Source organism: Plecotus auritus, assembly GCF_963455305.1.
Source record: "Plecotus auritus genome assembly, chromosome: 2".
NCBI classification, from domain to species: Eukaryota; Metazoa; Chordata; class Mammalia; order Chiroptera; family Vespertilionidae; genus Plecotus; species Plecotus auritus.
In genome coordinates, this window is record NC_137771.1 from 12,479,380 (window position 1) to 12,495,875 (window position 16,496).

A 16,496-nucleotide genomic window follows, 5' to 3' on the forward strand; every position below is an offset into this window, starting at 1 on the left:
TAACCTGGCACCCTTTGGTGCATGGGCCAACGCTCTAACCACTGAGAACACCGGCCAACCTAGATTGATCCAAACTTTTACCCAGTTCTCTGTTTGAGGGCTTTGTCAGGGAGCCTTTGTTTTCTAGAGGCATTTCTGTATTCGTGTAACTGGCCTTCCCATCTGTCTCTCTGAGAGCTCGCTGCTCTCCTGTACCAACCCTGAGTCCCTGTTAGCCCCTCTCCCCTACGTCTTGATGGTGGCTTTAGTAGGTTTCTAGGAGGGCCTCTCAGAGGAAAGATGGAGAAGCAGTCGCTTACCTCCTCTGTCCCTTCCCTAGACGGCTGCCCCTGGCTGGTAATCTCGGATTTTGGTTGCTGCCTGGCTGATGAACGCATCGGCCTGCAATTGCCGTTCACCAGCTGGAATGTGGATCGGGGCGGAAACGGCTGCCTAATGGCTCCTGAGGTGAGTCCCACTGAGATGTCATGCACCATCAGCGACTCTGGTGTTTGCACTGATAGAACAAGACTTCATGCCTCATCATTTTCTCAACTCCTCCAGCTTTCATGACCCATGATTTGGCACCAGTCCCTTTCCTGCCACTTTGCTTTAGTCTGGATCTCCCTAATGTTCCTGGGAGATGCATGTTTTGTCAGCACAAAGTCGACAGCCTAGGCAGATTCTTCTGGGTCTGAGCTACAACTCACCAAAATTCTAGGTTCCTTAGGACAGTTCAGATTAGCCCATGAATCAGGTGGCATGCAGGAGCATGAGTAGCTTAGAAATGCCAGCAGTGTGATTGCTCATCCATTGCTCTCCGAGCAGGTGTCCACGGCCTGCCCTGGACCCAGGGCGGTGATTGACTACAGCAAGGCTGATGCCTGGGCAGTGGGAGCGCTCGCCTACGAAATCTTCGGGCTCCCCAATCCTTTTTACGGCGAGGGTGGAGTCTACCTTGAAAGCCGAAGCTACCAAGAGACTCAGCTGCCTGCACTGCCCGAGTTGGTGCCTCTAGATGCGAGACAGCTGGTGAGATCACTGCTGCAGCGGAAGGCCAGCAAGGTGAGGCCATCCCCAGGTTTTGCAGGGATTTTGCAGGTAGAAACCTCAGAGTAAATATCAGTGTTGGCCAAGCACTAGAGCAGGAGTTGGGAACATCTGCCCCACGGGCATACAGCTCGCAAAATCATTTGGACTGTCCCTGCCAAGGCATTAGGGGTGAGTTAATTAAATGTTTGACCAAATAAATATAGCAGGCTCATTTTTAAGTTAATTTTGTGTAGCCTCAGGATGATGTTATAAAAAGGTTCCCCACCCCTGATGTAGAGTGACCAACAACTCTTCTGCCTTACAAAGATTTAAAAACCAAGTATAGGAGAGCAAAATAGAGTTTAGTATGAATTGGAATAGGGGAACTAGCCACCAAATTAGAATCCCAGCAAGTCAACTGTTCTTGGCTTTAGTTGCTTACGTTACTCAGAGGGAGAAAGATGCATTTTTAAGAAATGTCCGTTGGAGATGTAGTTTATGGAAATGGCTGAGATCTAATGAGACAACAGATGTGAAGACATGTATGACAGCAGATCTGGACATTTTGAAGTTACTGTAAGGAACCTAAAGGCTAACACATGAGAGGCCACACAGTTGGAGTGGCAGGTCTCGTTCAGGTGGCATGCCTAGTGAAAAGAGTTGAGGCAGACCAGGGCTCAAAGTCTGTTCTTCCCCTTACCTCCCGTCTTGCAGTGTGCTGTCATGGTCACAGTAATGCTTGCTGCTACTAGTTACTATGAGATACAACTCATTCTAGACAGTGTTCCTAGCAGGAGGTGGTTTGTGGGCCCTCCATGATGGGGAGGCCCACTGGGAGCACACTGCCCCCAGGCAAATTTGTAAACATGGGAAAGCCTGGAGCATGGGTAGAAAGCAGCCAATGTCAGGAGAGTGAAAGGTGTGGTAGGAGAGAGAAGAGCAGAGAAGAATTTGGTTGGGACCAGGGGAGGGAAGAACCTGAAATGAAGATTCCTTTCCGAAGAAGGTTGTGGGCTGAACACTTTGTCACAGATGTTCTAAGCCTCAGCTTCCCTTCCTGTTGCAGAGACCATCTGCCCGAGTAGCTGCTAATGTGCTTCATTTAAGCCTCTGGGGTGAACATACTCTAGCCCTGAAGAATCTGAAACTAGACAAGATGATTGGCTGGCTCCTCCAACAATCAGCAGCCACTCTGTTGGCCGACAGGCTTACAGAGAAGAGCTGTGTGGAAACAAAAATGAAGATGTTATTTCTGGCCAACCTGGAATATGAGGCGCTGTGTCAAGCAGCCCTCCTCCTCTACTCTTGGAGGGCAGCCGCCCCATGAAGGCTGTAGCTGGTGAATTACTAAAAGAACTTGGCAGCATCTTTGTCGTGATGGTCTGTGAATGCTGAAGGGGGGTGGGGGGTCTGAGGTGTGAGGGGAGTCAGGAGAAAAGATGGCACAGAAGAGGGCTGGTCAGTGGAAAAGAAGGCATCTGGTTTGGCAAATGGGAGGAACAAGTTGAGTGAAGTTCACGGCCTGTAGCTATTAACTCTAGCTGTGCGATTGTGGGTGCATCTACGTAAATTTCTCTTACTTTTCCTATAGAGGGCCCCAGAGTAAACACCCAAGCTGCTGCAGCTACTCAACTCTGCTGTTGTCGCGCAAAAGCAGTCTTAAATATGGAAACGAACAAGTGTGGCCGCATGCCAATAGTAAAGCTTTATTTATGGACACTGAATTTCACGTGTCAAATAGTCTTGTTTTTTACGTTTTTAAATGGTTTTTAAAAATTATTTTTGCTTGCAGGCCATACAAAAATAGGCAGCAGGCTGGACTGGCCCATAGGCCATAGTTTGCCAACCCCCTGGTCTGGATGAAGTCAAAGGGCCTAACTCTAAAAAAAAAAAAAAAAAAAAGGCACCAATCACTTGGCCCCTATGCGTATGGATGCTAAAATTGTGGTAAGATCTTAGCCTACAAAGGTGAGAAGATATACTCAGGTGTTAAATGCTGACCACAAAGCCGTACATGCTCATGTTCTGTCTTCACAGACATCTGAAGAGTAGATGGCTGGGCTGTTAAATGGGGCTGGGCTGGGGAGGGGTGGACCTGCACGCCACTTTATAAAGGATCCAGGCCCAGGCAGCGCTGTCAGCAGCATGCTACCCGAGCTAAGGCAAGCGTTTGCACAGGTCAGGATATTAAGATATCAGAATGAAAAACATGCAGTCCTGGAAAACACGAGCCTGTGCACTCCGGCTATTGCACTGAGTCTAGCAGAGCTAAAATGACCAATGGAATGGCATGAACAGCATGGTGCTTTACACTTGCCCGTTTCCTCCTGACTAGCATTTCTTACAGGAATTGTGAAGAATTAAATGCGTATTTACAACTGCAGAATATATATGTGCCTTGGACTATTTGGCTTTAAGACTGATTCTTATAAAGAAAAGAAAATTTTGTGGGCAGAGATCAGCAATGGAAGGGATTTCGCATATAATTTTGCACATGCTCTTTAGGAATATGGCGTTGTCTAAAGCAGCGGTCGCCAACTGGGTGGTCCGCAGACCATTGGTGGTCCGCGAGGTCCAAAAGGTTGGCGACCGCTGGCCTAAAGCAAGTGAATATATATTTAAGGTTCTTTTGAAAACCAAACAATTCTGTGTCTGTTACAAAGGCAAGTGCTGTTACCTTAGAGTTCCCAGTTCAATTCCCCACTGGCCTCAGTGTATTAACCTTATTTTATCCCTTGAGAAGTTTGGAAACACTATCATTTCATAAAGTACAGTTTAGTCTTCGGCAAAATTAAGAGAGGCCACTTAGTGTTTTGTGTCCAGTCATTACCCTCTTTAGCAAAGTACAGGGGGAGCCAGATGAAGTTTGAGGGTAATGTTTCTATTTATTTTAGAAATGAGAGTAGCTGCACATTTGAAAAATACCACTCAGCACGAGGTGGAAAAACTTACATAAAAATCATCCCTGGACCCCCACTCCTTTTGTACTCAGTGCTGCATCTCCCATTGAGGTAAGGCTATGCCACTGTCCCATGGCTTTAAAAAAAATAAAAATTAAAAAAGGGGGGGAAACCAATCCTATTAAAAACCCTCCGGTCTCCATGCTGTAAGGAGTCCCAAGGCCCTCAGTCAGACTTTTCCTTCTCCTTCATGTGTAAGAAGACGATGCTGAAGATGAAGAGTCCTGCCATCATGGAGAAGGCGCTGGCGTAGTAGGGATAGGCCGAGGGGATGAAGCGCTCATACTGCGTGTGCTGCAGTGGCCTCACTGACACCTGCAATAGGACAGAGTGACAGGCCCCAGCCACTAGAAGCTCAGTGGGACACGCTGGCTGAAACGGGCTGTGGCCTGTGCTTACCTGAGTGGAAGAGTACAGGTGTGTGTAGCCCAGCCGGTTGTAATCCACTTTAAACTGGAACACACCATACACGTCGGGCAACTTGAACTGGACACTGTACTTGCCACCTGGGGAAGATCAACACATAACCAGGAGGGATTCCCAGAGTGCTGCTCGGTTAGCCTCCCGAGAGCCACAGGCGGGACTGTCTTCCTGCAGCTCCTTCTGGGAGAACTGCTTTACCTTTCTTCTTCAGGAAGGTCCTCACGAAAGGATCGATGCGGACAAACTCCAGCTGAATGTCATCACCATCAAAGGGGACCCACTGGCCATTAGAAAGCTGCTCGATCACGATGCTGTACTCCTGAGAGGAGAGGCCAGTTAGCCAGGGGGCCTGTGACTGGAGGGAGGCTGCCACCCTCAGAGCTGCGCCGAATTCCCACTAACAGATCCGGCAGCAACTCCCAGGAGCTGTGAAAACCTGGGCAAGCCCCACCCCGGGCAGTAACGGAAATACCACCTGGCAGCCTAACCCCTCTGCCACCCACACCCGTCCACAAGCCAGTGGAAGCCTGCACCCAAACTGCGCTCCACCCCTGGGGTGCCAGCTACTCTTGGGCATCCCTGCTTCCACATTCACTGCTCTTGCCTTTCCCCACGTCTCTTGCCTCAGACCTGATTCTAATGGCATTTCTCTTGTGATCCCACTGTCGGCAGTGAGTCAGAGAAGCCCCTCCTGCTTCTGCACTTCCCACAAGGTCGCCATCAAGACCTCCGTTTTTCTGCACCCAAACTGCCTTTCTTCAGGGCAGAGGCTGACGTAGTCATCCACATTAGGCCCCGTAGGCCAACACTGAAGTGTTGCATAAATGCTTTTGAACTTGGCCAAAACTCTGGGCGCCCCCCTCCAAGCTCTTACCACCAGGTCAGTGACAGTGTAGGCATTGGGTGGGGCTGTCTCGCCCACCCGATGGTGGGACACAGGCCCCACACGGAGGACACCCTCCTCTTTGAACACCCAGCGGGAGAGGGCCAGAGCTAGCTCATAGTTGCCTGTCTGGGAATACCTGCAGGAGGAAAAGCAGAGGCTGGAGCACCAGAACCAACTCCTTCCCAGTGGGAACACAGAAATGAAAAGATGCGAGGTGGCGCTGCTTTGGGCGTCACCTGTACAACGAGTACACAGTTTTCAAAGTGCTCCAGAGAGGCAGAACTAGCTTGGAGTGCCCGCACTACCAATAGAGCAACAAAGTCAAACCCTTAAGTAATTTTAACGCACCTAAAGATACTTAGCCTCTGACACTGTTAGCCAAAAGGCTTCTTCCTCCCCATCGGAGTCCTCCCCCTCTGCACAGACCCCATCACCCAGACCACAGGCCTCTAAGTCCCCTGGCATCTACCTCTGGGAGCCGGGCATGGCCTTCTGCACTGCCGAGTTGAAGAAGGCATCGCTGAAGAAGTCGAGGGAACCACTGAAGATGACCCGGGCGTTGTTCCTGGCCTGGAGCCCAGCAATCAGGAGGGTGTTCTTCCCCACTGCATGGGGATACTAGGAGCAACATGAGGGTGTCATCCCCAAGAGCCAGGGCAAAGGACAGCCGCTGGGCCCCTAGCGCAAGAGGACCGCAGGCTAGACCTGAACAACCTAGGCCCTACCTGAGACACCACTCTGCCCACTCCCCGCTGCCCTGCTCCTCGTTCACCAGCCTCAGCAGTGTGTGCTTCCCTGCTTAGTTCTCCTCTTCAATAAAAAAGCGCTTTACTTCTAGCTTAGTTCTCCTCTTCAATAAAAAAGCGCTTTACTACCAGCTTAGTTCTCCTCTTCAATAAAAAAGCGCTTTACTACCAGCTTAGTTCTCCTCTTCAATAAAAAAGCGCTTTACTACCAGCTTAGTTCTCCTCTTCAATAAAAAAGCGCTTTACTACCAGCTTAGTTCTCCTCTTCAATAAAAAAGCGCTTTACTACCAGCTTAGTTCTCCTCTTCAATAAAAAAGCACTTTACTACCAGCTTAGTTCTCCTCTTCAATAAAAAAGCGCTTTACTACCAGCTTAGTTCTCCTCTTCAATAAAAAAGCGCTTTACTACCAGCCTAGTTCTCCTCTTCAATAAAAAAGCGCTTTACTACCAGCTTAGTTCTCCTCTTCAATAAAAAAGCACTTTATTACCAGCTTAGTTCTCCTCTTCAATAAAAAAGCACTTTACTACCAGCTTAGTTCTCCTCTTCAATAAAAAAGCACTTTACTACCAGCTTAGTTCTCCTCTTCAATAAAAAAGCGCTTTGCTACCAGGCCCAGGAGATGGGGTCTCGAGTCTGCAAAGGCCCCTCACCTGGGTGATAGGTTTATCTGGGAAGAAGGAGTACGAGGTGGAAGAGCCTGTCAGGATGTCCAACACCAAAGGATTGTCAGGATCAGCCACCATCCTGGGGAAGGAAAAGAGAACCACCCAACTCAGACCCCAAGAACTGAGCCCAAAGGACCTGGGGCTCCCTAAGGGCCATCTCTTCGCAGGAGTGAATCCTACTTCCTTAACAGGCACACACTTAGCTCTCCTCTTGCTGTCACTATGAAGTTTTGACTCTTACATTATGACTTAATCCCACCTGCATCTTCTGGAGGAAGGAATACGCCCAAATAGTCACAAGTCTGGTAGGTTTCCTGACCAAACAAAGTGACCCCTCTCCCCGCAGGTTTTTGTTGGCCTCTCCTTGCTCACTCACCCAACACCTCGAAAGAGGATGGGATTTAGAGACGATTTCCCAACAATGGTCGGGGCCTTCAGCAGGTTCTCAGTGTCGGCCACAATGAGCGTATGCTGCAACAGCAGAGGGGAGGCCGGTGGTCAGGGAGAGGTGCCCCCCAGCCAGGGGTCCCTCCCGACTCCTGCACGGTTACTAGGGTAAGCTTTGCTACATGGGACTACACCTGGAAAGTGATGGTCTGATTACCTGGCCAAGGTCTGAGATGTCATAGTTGTGATGGTCAATGACAGCTGTTTTCTCCTCATCGAACTCAATCCCACACTCACTGCCCAGCTCGCGAAGAGGGTCACCTGCACAGACCCAAGAGATGCGTGGCTGAGCCCTTAGGGATGGGCCTGGGCCAAGCTATGTCACTTGCCCTGGCATCCTTATGATTCACTCTCCCAATCATCCCCAGGGCCCTGCAGCATCACCAGCTGGATTCCTAGGCGACAGCATGGTAAAAATCAACAACTAACACCCGGCCTTCTCCCTCCACACACACACGGTTCCCTTGGTTCCGCACAAGACCCCCTTTGAAGCAGAGTACCACCTCAGCAAACGTGACCTGAATGAGCCCCGGCTTATAAGGTTTCTCTCTTCCTCATCATCACTTCACCAACCCCCGCCCCCCACCATGTGGTTCTAAAAGCTGTCAATACTGAAAAAGGTGAAACAAGATTGGCCAGGTGTTGTTCATGGTTCTTCCTACTTCGAAGTATCTTTAAAATTTTCCAAAATAGTAAACAAAACAAAAATTTGTCCAATGCTTTGTATTCTACCCAATTAGACATTTAGGTTCTCCCTACGTGTCTCCTCTTTTTAAGGAAAGAATCACCACAAAACAAGAGTGGTGGGGGAGGGGACAAAAACAGAGAAAAACGGTTTCCAGCCCTTAAAAGGACCCGCATCTCATTGGTTCTGGTCACAGGCCAGGAGGGACTAAGTGGCTCTGTAGTTCCCTCACTCACTCCCTGGCAAGGACCACCCAATGAAGGTCAATCTGGCAGCTTCCATCTGTAAAGCTCTCCAAGCTTCCTGGAGAAATGGGGGAAGCACCAGAACTTTGAGATCAGACCTACCAATGTCTGAGCTGGCAGCTACCAGGACACTGCCTCCACCGTCAATAAAGGTACTGATGGTCTCCACGTTGATGTTGCCGCCAAAATCTGAAAAAAGTACCAGACTCAGTGATCCAGAAGGTTCCTCTCACTGCTCCTCTGACATGGGGGGTGGGGGAGGCGGAGAAGGGGAGGGAGCAGACCAGCCACAATCAATAACAGAATATGGCCCTCTGGAGGCCCAAAACGAGAGGAATGTTTACCATATATGTCCTGATACAGGGCAATTCTCCCGTTTTTCCCAATGTGATGATCCAAAAATAATGGCTCGAATTCAACTTTTACAAGTATAAATTAAATAGTCAAACACCCACCAATTATAGTTGTCAAGTTATTTATACACTCTTCAAGTTACCTCTGTAATAATAAAAGCATAATATGCTAATTAGACCAGATGACCTTCTGGATGAAACCACAGCGGATGGGGGCTGAGGCAGAGGCAGCTGCCACCGTAGCGGGGGCTGAGCCCCTTGCGTGAATTTTGTGCATCGGGCCTCTAATCTATATAATCCTATATAATAAAAGGCTAACATGCAAATTGTCTTCTCGGGAGTTAGATCAACCAGGAGTTCGACCACTCACTATGATGTGCGCTGACCACCAGGGGGCAGTGCAGAACGAAGGAAGGCCCTGCAGGCAGCTGGAAGGCCCCAACTGGCCCTAATCGCCGGCCAGGCCTTGGGACCCTACCCGTGCACGAATTTCATGCACCGGGCCTCTAGTCTATATAATAAAAGCCTAAACGACCATCACGGCCGAATGACCAGAACAACCAGTCGCTATGATGTGCACTGACCACCAGGGGGCAGACGCTCAATGCAGGAGCTGTCCCCTGGTGGTCAGTGAGCTCCCACAGGAGGAGTGCTGCTCAGCCAGAAGCCGGGCTCACGGCTGGCGAGTGCAGCGGCGGTGGCGGGAGCCTCTCCCGCCTCCGAGGCAGTGCTAAGGAGCAGCGAGCAGGCAGGCAGTAAGGAGTGAAGGGTCCCAGATTATAAGAGGGATGTCCACCGAGGGGTCCCAGACTGCAAGAGGGCACAGGCTGGGCTGAGGGCCCCCCACCCCCAGTGCACGCATTTCATGCACCAGGCCTCTATATAAAATATTTGTTTAGAAATGCTGCATTTTCCCACTCACTTCATGAAACAACTTCATTCAAACTCATTGCCTACACCAGTGGTCGGCAAACTCATTAGTCAACAGAGCCAAATATCAACAGTACAACGATTGAAATTTCTTTTGAGAGCCAAATTTTTTAAACTTAAACTTCTTCTAATGCCACTTCTTCAAAATAGACTCACCCAGGCCGTGGTATTTTGTGGAAGAGCCACACTCAAGGGGCCAAAGAGCCGCATGTGGCTCGTGAGTCGCAGTTTGCCGACCACTGGCCTACACCTTTAGAGCCACTCTGGGGGTCACCTAACATAGTTTGCAAGAGCCCATCAACTTCACTTCCATCTAAGTTGTCTGAGAAAGAGCACTTTTGACTCTAAGGATGATGCTGTCTGTCACTGAGACTAGTACTCATTTGCCCAACATGAGTAGAGTTTTTTCTAGAAATCCTACAGGTTTATATCCATTGTAGCCATAACAGAGCCACTTCATATACTGTGCTTTAAAAAAAAAAAAAAAAGTGATCACTAAAAAGGGTCATTAATTTCCAACATCCGTAATTATGAGATTATATCCTTTTTTGGTCAATTTGGTCAGGTGTCTGCCATAAGCATCCAAAACTAGCTGTAAAGATCTGCATATGAGAATGACCCTCTTTAATTTGGTAATTTTCACATAAATAACAAAAACAAAGCACCTTACTTTTCCTTCAGGCTCAGACAGAACATGTATCTGGGAACCCAACCTCTCATACTACATTTACAAAGCCGCCATCCACTCTCCTACAGAGGCCATCGGTCTTAGACAATTCAGTAACAGCTCCTTACAGTACAGTGGTCCCCTTAGGGACAATGCCTTAAGACATTTCTGGTTGTCACCAGGGGCGTGTGTACTGCCATCTAGTGGGTAGAGGGACCCGGGATGCTGCTACACATCCTGTAGTACACAGGACAGCCCTCTCAATGAAGAATTGTCCAGTCCAAAATGTCAAGAGTGCCGCTGCTGAAGTGGAGACACCTGGGCTTAAATCTAGGCATCCCTTCACCTTTCTAAGCCCATTTCCCTACCTACAAAAAGGGGCCCAGATTTTGGGGGTACAGAGGATCCTTCTTCTGTAGTCATTGCTTTACTGAATTCAACTTGGAAGCTTCCTGATCCTAAAGAGGACAAGGAACCCACTGACTCGACAACGGAAGCCAGGCCAGCGTTCTCACACCCGAGAGGGCTAGCGGTGGTCCCAGGACCACAGAAGGGCCCCTGAAGCAGGGACCAAACCCTTACCCTGACCCCCACCAGCAGATACAAGCCTCCTCCCAGGAGTGCCCGAAGGACTGCGGCCATGTTTCCCAAAGTGTGGGACCCATTCTGCCAAGGACAGAAAAGATGACAAGGTGATGTGGGGCAGAGCTTTAAATAACGTCAAATCTCAAAGAGAGAGTTCCTCTGTCAGAGAGAGTGTCTCAGTTTGATACTGGGCTTTAACACTTCCCTCACTTTCTCATCTCCTCTTGTAAGAGGACGCCTCGGCTCAAAGCCTTCGCAGGGAACAGAGAACAGAATCCGTTAGAACTCAGCACTGCAGGTAACCTATTTATAGCTGCCTTCTCCTGAAGGCAAGGGTGACACCGACTCCATTTCCGTGGCGATACTGGGTTCATTACTGGGTTCCTTTTAAAATGTTATTTTAGTTTTTAAAAAGTCAGTTTAAAGAAAAATACTAGCCGAAACCGGTTTGGCTCAGTGGATAGAGCGTTGGCCTGCGGACTGAAAGGTCCCAGGTTTGATTCCGGTCAAGGGCACATACCTTGGTTGCGGGCACAAAACAGTGGGAGGTGTGCAGGAGGCAGCTGATCAATGTTTCTCTCTCATCGATGTTTCTAACTCTCTATCCCTCTCCCTTCCTCTCTGTAAAAAATCAATAAAATATATTTAAAAAATAAAAATAAAAAAAGAAAAATACTAATTATTCACACAGGTGATATGGAATATGGTAAATATGAAGGAGGTACGGGAAGTCGACTAACACTTGGGAAACACTATTAGGCTCTCTGACACCTACCTTCTCCCACCCATCTTCTCCACCTTCTCCCTGTCTCACCCACCGTTTCCCCCCTCCTCAGCGACACTCCCACTCTACCTCCTGAGCACAACGCAGACGGCTCCTGCGCTCCACCGTGTACCCCCCACACAGGGTTTGGCATCTCATTTCAGGTCCTTACTCTTATCACCTCAAAGACGGACTGAAAGAACTCCCCAGGGGCAGGCTCTCTGTTGCTGTGAGGACCTCTTTCAGAGCTCCAGACACAGAAGAAATTGGGCAAACGCCAATTAACCAGCTGAAGGCTCCATTCACGGCCGCCCCCCGCCCCCAGCAACCTGAAGATTTTCATTTGTACAACCTGGGCTCACTTCCACCCAACTACACTTGCCTCCGAAAAGCGAACACCAAAGGCACATTTTGCAGGGGAGGTGGGGGAATCATGGTAACTGTTGGGAGCCTAGAGAAAAATACTTCAGGGATCTGGCTGAATCCAACCTCACATGAACGAGAGAATAAAGTAGATGCCAATGAAACAAAAGCCTTCCTGAGCTTCATCAGCTGAAGGAAGAAATGGCAGTCCTGTCTTACCCCAGACAGGGACAACCTGAGCCCTCGGAGCTTCATCAGCTGAAGGAAGAAATGGCAGTCCTGTCTTACCCCAGACAGGGACAACCTGAGCCCTCGGAGGAAAAGATAAATGGAAGCCACTAAAGAAGAGAATGACTAGATGCCCACCAAAAGCTCGGCAAAGAGAAACAGCCAAAGGAATGGGGGGGGGGGGGGTATTAAGTCTAGAGAAGAACCAGCTGAACCAGCTATGATTACGTGAAGGCTGTGCCTGTAATCAAAGCATTAGCCCTCCTCTCTGAGGCCCTGAGGAGTATAAGAAACCCCTTCCTCCTCTCCCCCACCCCAAATAAAGTAGGAAATAGGAGGCAAATTCCAATTTAATGTAAGAACGCAATAGAGTTGTCCAGTGGTGGAGTTGACTGCCGCGTAAGTTCTCTGTCACAGGAATACTGAAGATATTCATTCTGTCTACCTCATCCATCCAGCCTCAAACAGGGAGCTAGGCTAGATCATTGCCAGGCTCTTTTTCAGCCTGAGAACTAGGAATCCACAAGCTCGTCTGCTACAGCCTCTTTACAGCACACCCTATTAACAGCATGCCATTTCCTCCTTCCACCCAGGCCAGCCCTGCTGGGTTCTCCATCTTTCCTATCAGTCGCTTTACAGAGCAAATTCACTTAGATTAGCAGGGCCCCAGGCTCCATGGTCTGTGGCAACACTTGACCCTACAATCCTCAGCTGTATCTTTTAAGAAGCTGTGCCCTGATTAGCCCAGGATAGAAGTTAACACGTTCCTCTTCATTGGCAGCAGCTGTGGACAGGGCTAGTGACCCATCCCATGACCCAGAACGTGCCCAAGATCCAGAACGAAGTGACAGATCAGTCCTGACCCTACCATCCCGGTTGTGGGGGTGACGCGCAGCCTTTACCTTCTACCGAGGGGGAGAAGACGATGAGATTGTCATAGAGGAACTCCCCGTACTTAATAAGAGACAGGCTGGGGTCATCTGCGGTCTTGAATGTGAGTTCAAAGCCCCGATCTGCACAAGGAGAAAACAGGCAATGAGGCTGAGGGAAACCACCGCTGCAGAGACCACGACAGCCCTCCCCTCACCCCCAAACGCCAGGCCAGACCTGGGCGGCCCGCTCGTGGAAAACGAGTGCGAGGGAGGGTGGCCGTTGCCCTCGGGCTGGGGGACCTTTCCAAACTCAGACTTTCACCCGCCGCCCCCTCGGATCCCCGTCTCACCCTTCAGACTCCGGAAGAAAAGCGAATGAGTCTCCCGCAGGTTGAGGTTGTCCAGCAGCACTAGGGTGCGGGGACCGCTGGCGCCGACCAAGCCAAGCGAGGGGAGGAGTAGCAGCAGCCACAAGAGGGACCAAACGCGGGCGGCAGCGACAAGTTCCATCTTTCTACTCCTGCCAAAGAACCAGGGCACCTGGGCACCGGAAGTACCCTATCTAGCCAATCGCGGCTCGGGATCCTGGAGTTCCACCCGGAAGTGATCTGGGGACGCCGGGGCCGGACTCCAGGAGCCGCCGTTCAGATGATAGGAACCGAGCCAGGAGCACCACCGGAAGTGCCTCGGTTGTAGGCGGAACCTCTCAGTCCTATTGGCTGAAGGGGCGCGAGGCTCCGCCTCCAAAAGAAAACGGCTCAATCCTAGAGAGACAGCTCTGCAGCCCCGGCCAATCAACAGGACGCTTAGTCTGAGCGGTCCGGCCTCACGTGGTCTTGACAGTGGCCTCCCTGGACCACCTTTTCGTTTCTCTCTGGTCCAGGACAGTCTCGGGACTGGGAACCAGGCCCCACCTCCACCATCTCCAGAGAGGAAGAGATTGGAAAAAAAAGACCTGGGACAGGGACACTTTAGACTCCCGCGGCTTGCGGGCCCAGGGTCCTTGGCGTGGCCTGGCCTGCCCTGCCTGGTGGCCCACGCTGCAGGCAGCGAAAGGGCGATGGACTAGCCTAGCGACAAAAAAAGCTCTAATTAGGCTCATTCCCAAGCTCTGCCCCTCACTAGCCCCTTTACCCCGGGATTTCACTCCTCTCCAGGCCACGGTTCTAGGCTGGAAATAAAATGGCTGGAGGCAGCTCGCCTACCCATCAGTGTGCCTTCGGAACAGCCCTGGGCTCTTGGGAGGACTAGAGCCGGTTAAGGCGCTAGTGCAGGGCTAGGCCGAGCAACCTCTCAGTAATGTTGGCTCCCACCCCTTCTACATGGATCAGGGGCAGGGCTCACCTCCGACCTGCCTCAGGCCATCACAGGTCTAAGTGAGAGCTACCACAAGCAGCTCCAAGACTTCAGTCCGCCACTAACTCAAACCGCTGCTTAGGAGTCGGCCACAGCCCACGGACACCCAAAGGCTCTTCACTCTCAGGTCTGCAGCTCGTACTCCTCTTAGTCCCTACCCAGGGCTTACCTGGAACAGGTCTCCTCTGACCTTTAACACACCCTCAGCTTCCCCACGTCCTGCCTTTTGCTCATGCAGCTCCCTCTTCCTCCCCACATTCCCATCTTAAGCCTCCCCAGATATTCTGCATCCTTTATGGGAGCCCCCCACCCCACGCCCCAATACCTGCTGCTGCTCCCTTCAGCAAGGGGACTTTGTTCCCATGAAGACCTGGCTGCCTCTTATTCCAAGTGTATCTGCAGCCTGCCTCAGTAGGTACCTAAGCACCCTCCACCCCACCCCAGCTTCTCCAGGATGTGAGCTCCCTGGCCCAGGCACGTGGTTTGTGGCCTGAGCCACAGTAACTAATATAAAACAGAGGAGGAAGGATGGGCTGACCCGGAGCACCTGCTGTGCACCGGAACTTTAGATACTACCTCATTTTACCTTCACATGAACTCTAGGAGGTGGGTGCTTATCCCTGTTTCACAGATGAGACTCAGAGTGAAATGAGGCTCAGGACAGCACCAAAGGCCAAAACTTCTCCCTCAAGCGTATGAGCCCCTCCCAGGAGGCAGGCCTGGGCTACAAGGAACAAGGGGAGGGCGTGGCGTAGGTTGCTGGGGTGGCCTGGATTCGTTTCTGGCCACGTCAGGGCGCCCGGTTTCGACCCAACCTGGGCCTCCCCTGGGCCTCCGCATGCCGCAGCCTGTTTCCTAACAAGGGCTCTGCTTTCCTGGGCCGCAGATCCTTTGAGTCTAATGACAGTTCAGATGCTTTCCCCAGAAACAAGCGCTGGGGAAAGCATCGCGGGAACTTTGGAGCCTGTCTGTCCTCATGGCCTCAGCTACTTAAGACCCTTTGCCCCAGGAAGAGCTTCCAGGCAGGGAGGGGCCCAGTGCCGCTGCCAGAGAACCAGGGAAGGGGGCTTGTAGGTGAAAGACAGTTTATTGGGGCAGCTTCATGTGGAGCGGTCTCCTTGGGCCACAGAGCAGCGGGCAGCGGGCAGCAGGGGGCAGCTGCTCAGGCCTCGCACCCGGCCTGCGGGGCTTCCCCCGGGAAGTGGGGCCAGCTGGACAGAGGCAGTTTTCCAGCACCGACATGCTGAGCTCGATCCATGGGGAGGGTGCTGACCACACTGTCGGGGCTGCTGGTGAAGGCCTTGAGGCAGAGCCCATGGAGGCACCAAACGCTGGTGGGCACAGATGGCGGGCTCCGTGGCAGGTGAGTAGGTGGCAATACTGATGTGGCACTGGGAGCTGGAGTGGGCCTTTCCAAGGATGGTCCAGCTCTGCGGGGCTCCCGCCCGGGCAGAAGTGGGCTCTCTGGGGAACAGGGAAGGGGATTTGTCCTCCAGGGCGAGGGCCCCCTCAAGCGCCCCTGTCCCCGCGGGGGCAGGAGAGAGGAGGCCCAGCTGGGGCTGCCCCGGAGGGCCTGGCAGTCACGGAAGCCCCCAGCAGGCAGCTGTGGTCACAGAGGCTCACTGCCAAAGCTGCTTCTGCTCTTCTTGCGCTTGGCCTTGGTGAAAGGGATGTCGAGGGACTCGAGGCGGAAGGGCCGGGGCTGGGGCATTTCGGGGGCCTGGGCGGGTGGGATGGTAGAGCTGTTGCCGAGGGGGGAGCTGAGGCCTGGCGGCGAGCTGTGATGTGCTGTGGAGGAGAGGCACGGAGGGCGCTGGTGAGCCAGGAGTGCAGGTATGGAAAGACAGTACTGCGTGTGGGTGCAGCCCCCGGCCCAGCCCCCACCCAGCCAGAGCCCTGGTCCCACTGCTAGGACCCCAAGTTCTAAGACGCTGCTCTGGTTGGGGCCTCAGACCCAGCACTATGTCTGCGTCCAGAGGGTCTGGGCTGGGACACAGCCTGGGATCTCAAGCCAGACAAGCCTGGGTTCAAAGCCCAGCCCCACCATTTCCTGAAGGGCGGCCTCACCTGGAAGAAAACCCCTCAGTGGTCCTAGGTTAAGAATAGATTTTTGGTGGGTTTTTGTTTTTTTTTTTTTTTTCAGGAACAACGTTCCCTTTTCTACAAAGTTAAGCTATCAGAAGCAGCCGGTCAGATTTAGGCCAGCCTGAGACATCCCTTGCAGCCACCCTGAGCTCGGTCAGAGATGCCAGGCTGAGCCTCTCTGGGCCTCAGGTTCCTCACCTGCCGTGTGGGCACAGTGCCAGGGT

General features: G+C 51.7%; 3 protein-coding genes across 4 annotated transcripts in view; 1 reads left to right on the forward strand and 2 right to left on the reverse strand.

Moving 5' to 3' along the window:
• PINK1 (PTEN induced kinase 1) overlaps positions 1-2,882 on the forward strand; it is a 17,807-nt gene extending 14,925 nt beyond the window's left edge. Inside the window, exons 6-8 of the mRNA XM_080658299.1 lie at positions 320-447; positions 808-1,044; positions 2,078-2,882. Coding sequence (XP_080514425.1) covers positions 320-447; positions 808-1,044; positions 2,078-2,338 — 626 coding nt within the window. The 3' untranslated portion in view covers positions 2,339-2,882. The remainder of the gene's footprint in view (positions 1-319; positions 448-807; positions 1,045-2,077) is intronic.
• Positions 2,698-13,622, reverse strand: DDOST (dolichyl-diphosphooligosaccharide--protein glycosyltransferase non-catalytic subunit). Its single transcript, XM_080658300.1, has 11 exons — positions 13,182-13,622; positions 12,862-12,972; positions 8,173-8,259; positions 7,298-7,401; positions 7,070-7,164; positions 6,679-6,772; positions 5,750-5,898; positions 5,269-5,416; positions 4,593-4,713; positions 4,371-4,477; positions 2,698-4,286 (listed from the first exon to the last, which is right to left on the reverse strand). The coding sequence occupies exons 1-11, from the start codon at positions 13,339-13,341 to the stop codon at positions 4,137-4,139; spliced, it is 1,326 nt and encodes a 441-aa protein (XP_080514426.1). The 5' UTR covers positions 13,342-13,622; the 3' UTR covers positions 2,698-4,136.
• Positions 13,623-15,536: 1,914 nt separating this feature from the next.
• Positions 15,537-16,496, reverse strand: part of KIF17 (kinesin family member 17) — a 28,746-nt gene continuing 27,786 nt past the window's right edge. For both annotated transcript variants that reach the window (XM_080655130.1, XM_080655129.1), the window contains exon 15: positions 15,537-15,975. In XM_080655130.1, coding sequence (XP_080511256.1) covers positions 15,797-15,975 — 179 coding nt within the window. In that variant the 3' untranslated portion in view covers positions 15,537-15,796. The remainder of the gene's footprint in view (positions 15,976-16,496) is intronic.

Coding starts and splice junctions, on each gene's coding strand:
- DDOST (XM_080658300.1), bottom strand. CDS start 13,341: ATGGAACTTGTCGCTGCCGCCCGCGTTTGGTCCCTCTTGTGGCTGCTG. Junction 8,260..12,861: donor CTTCTCCCCCTCGGTAGAAG/GTAAAGGCTGCG, acceptor TACTTTTTTCAG/ATTTTGGCGGCAACATCAAC. Junction 7,402..8,172: donor AGCTGCCAGCTCAGACATTG/GTAGGTCTGATC, acceptor GGGTCTGTGCAG/GTGACCCTCTTCGCGAGCTG.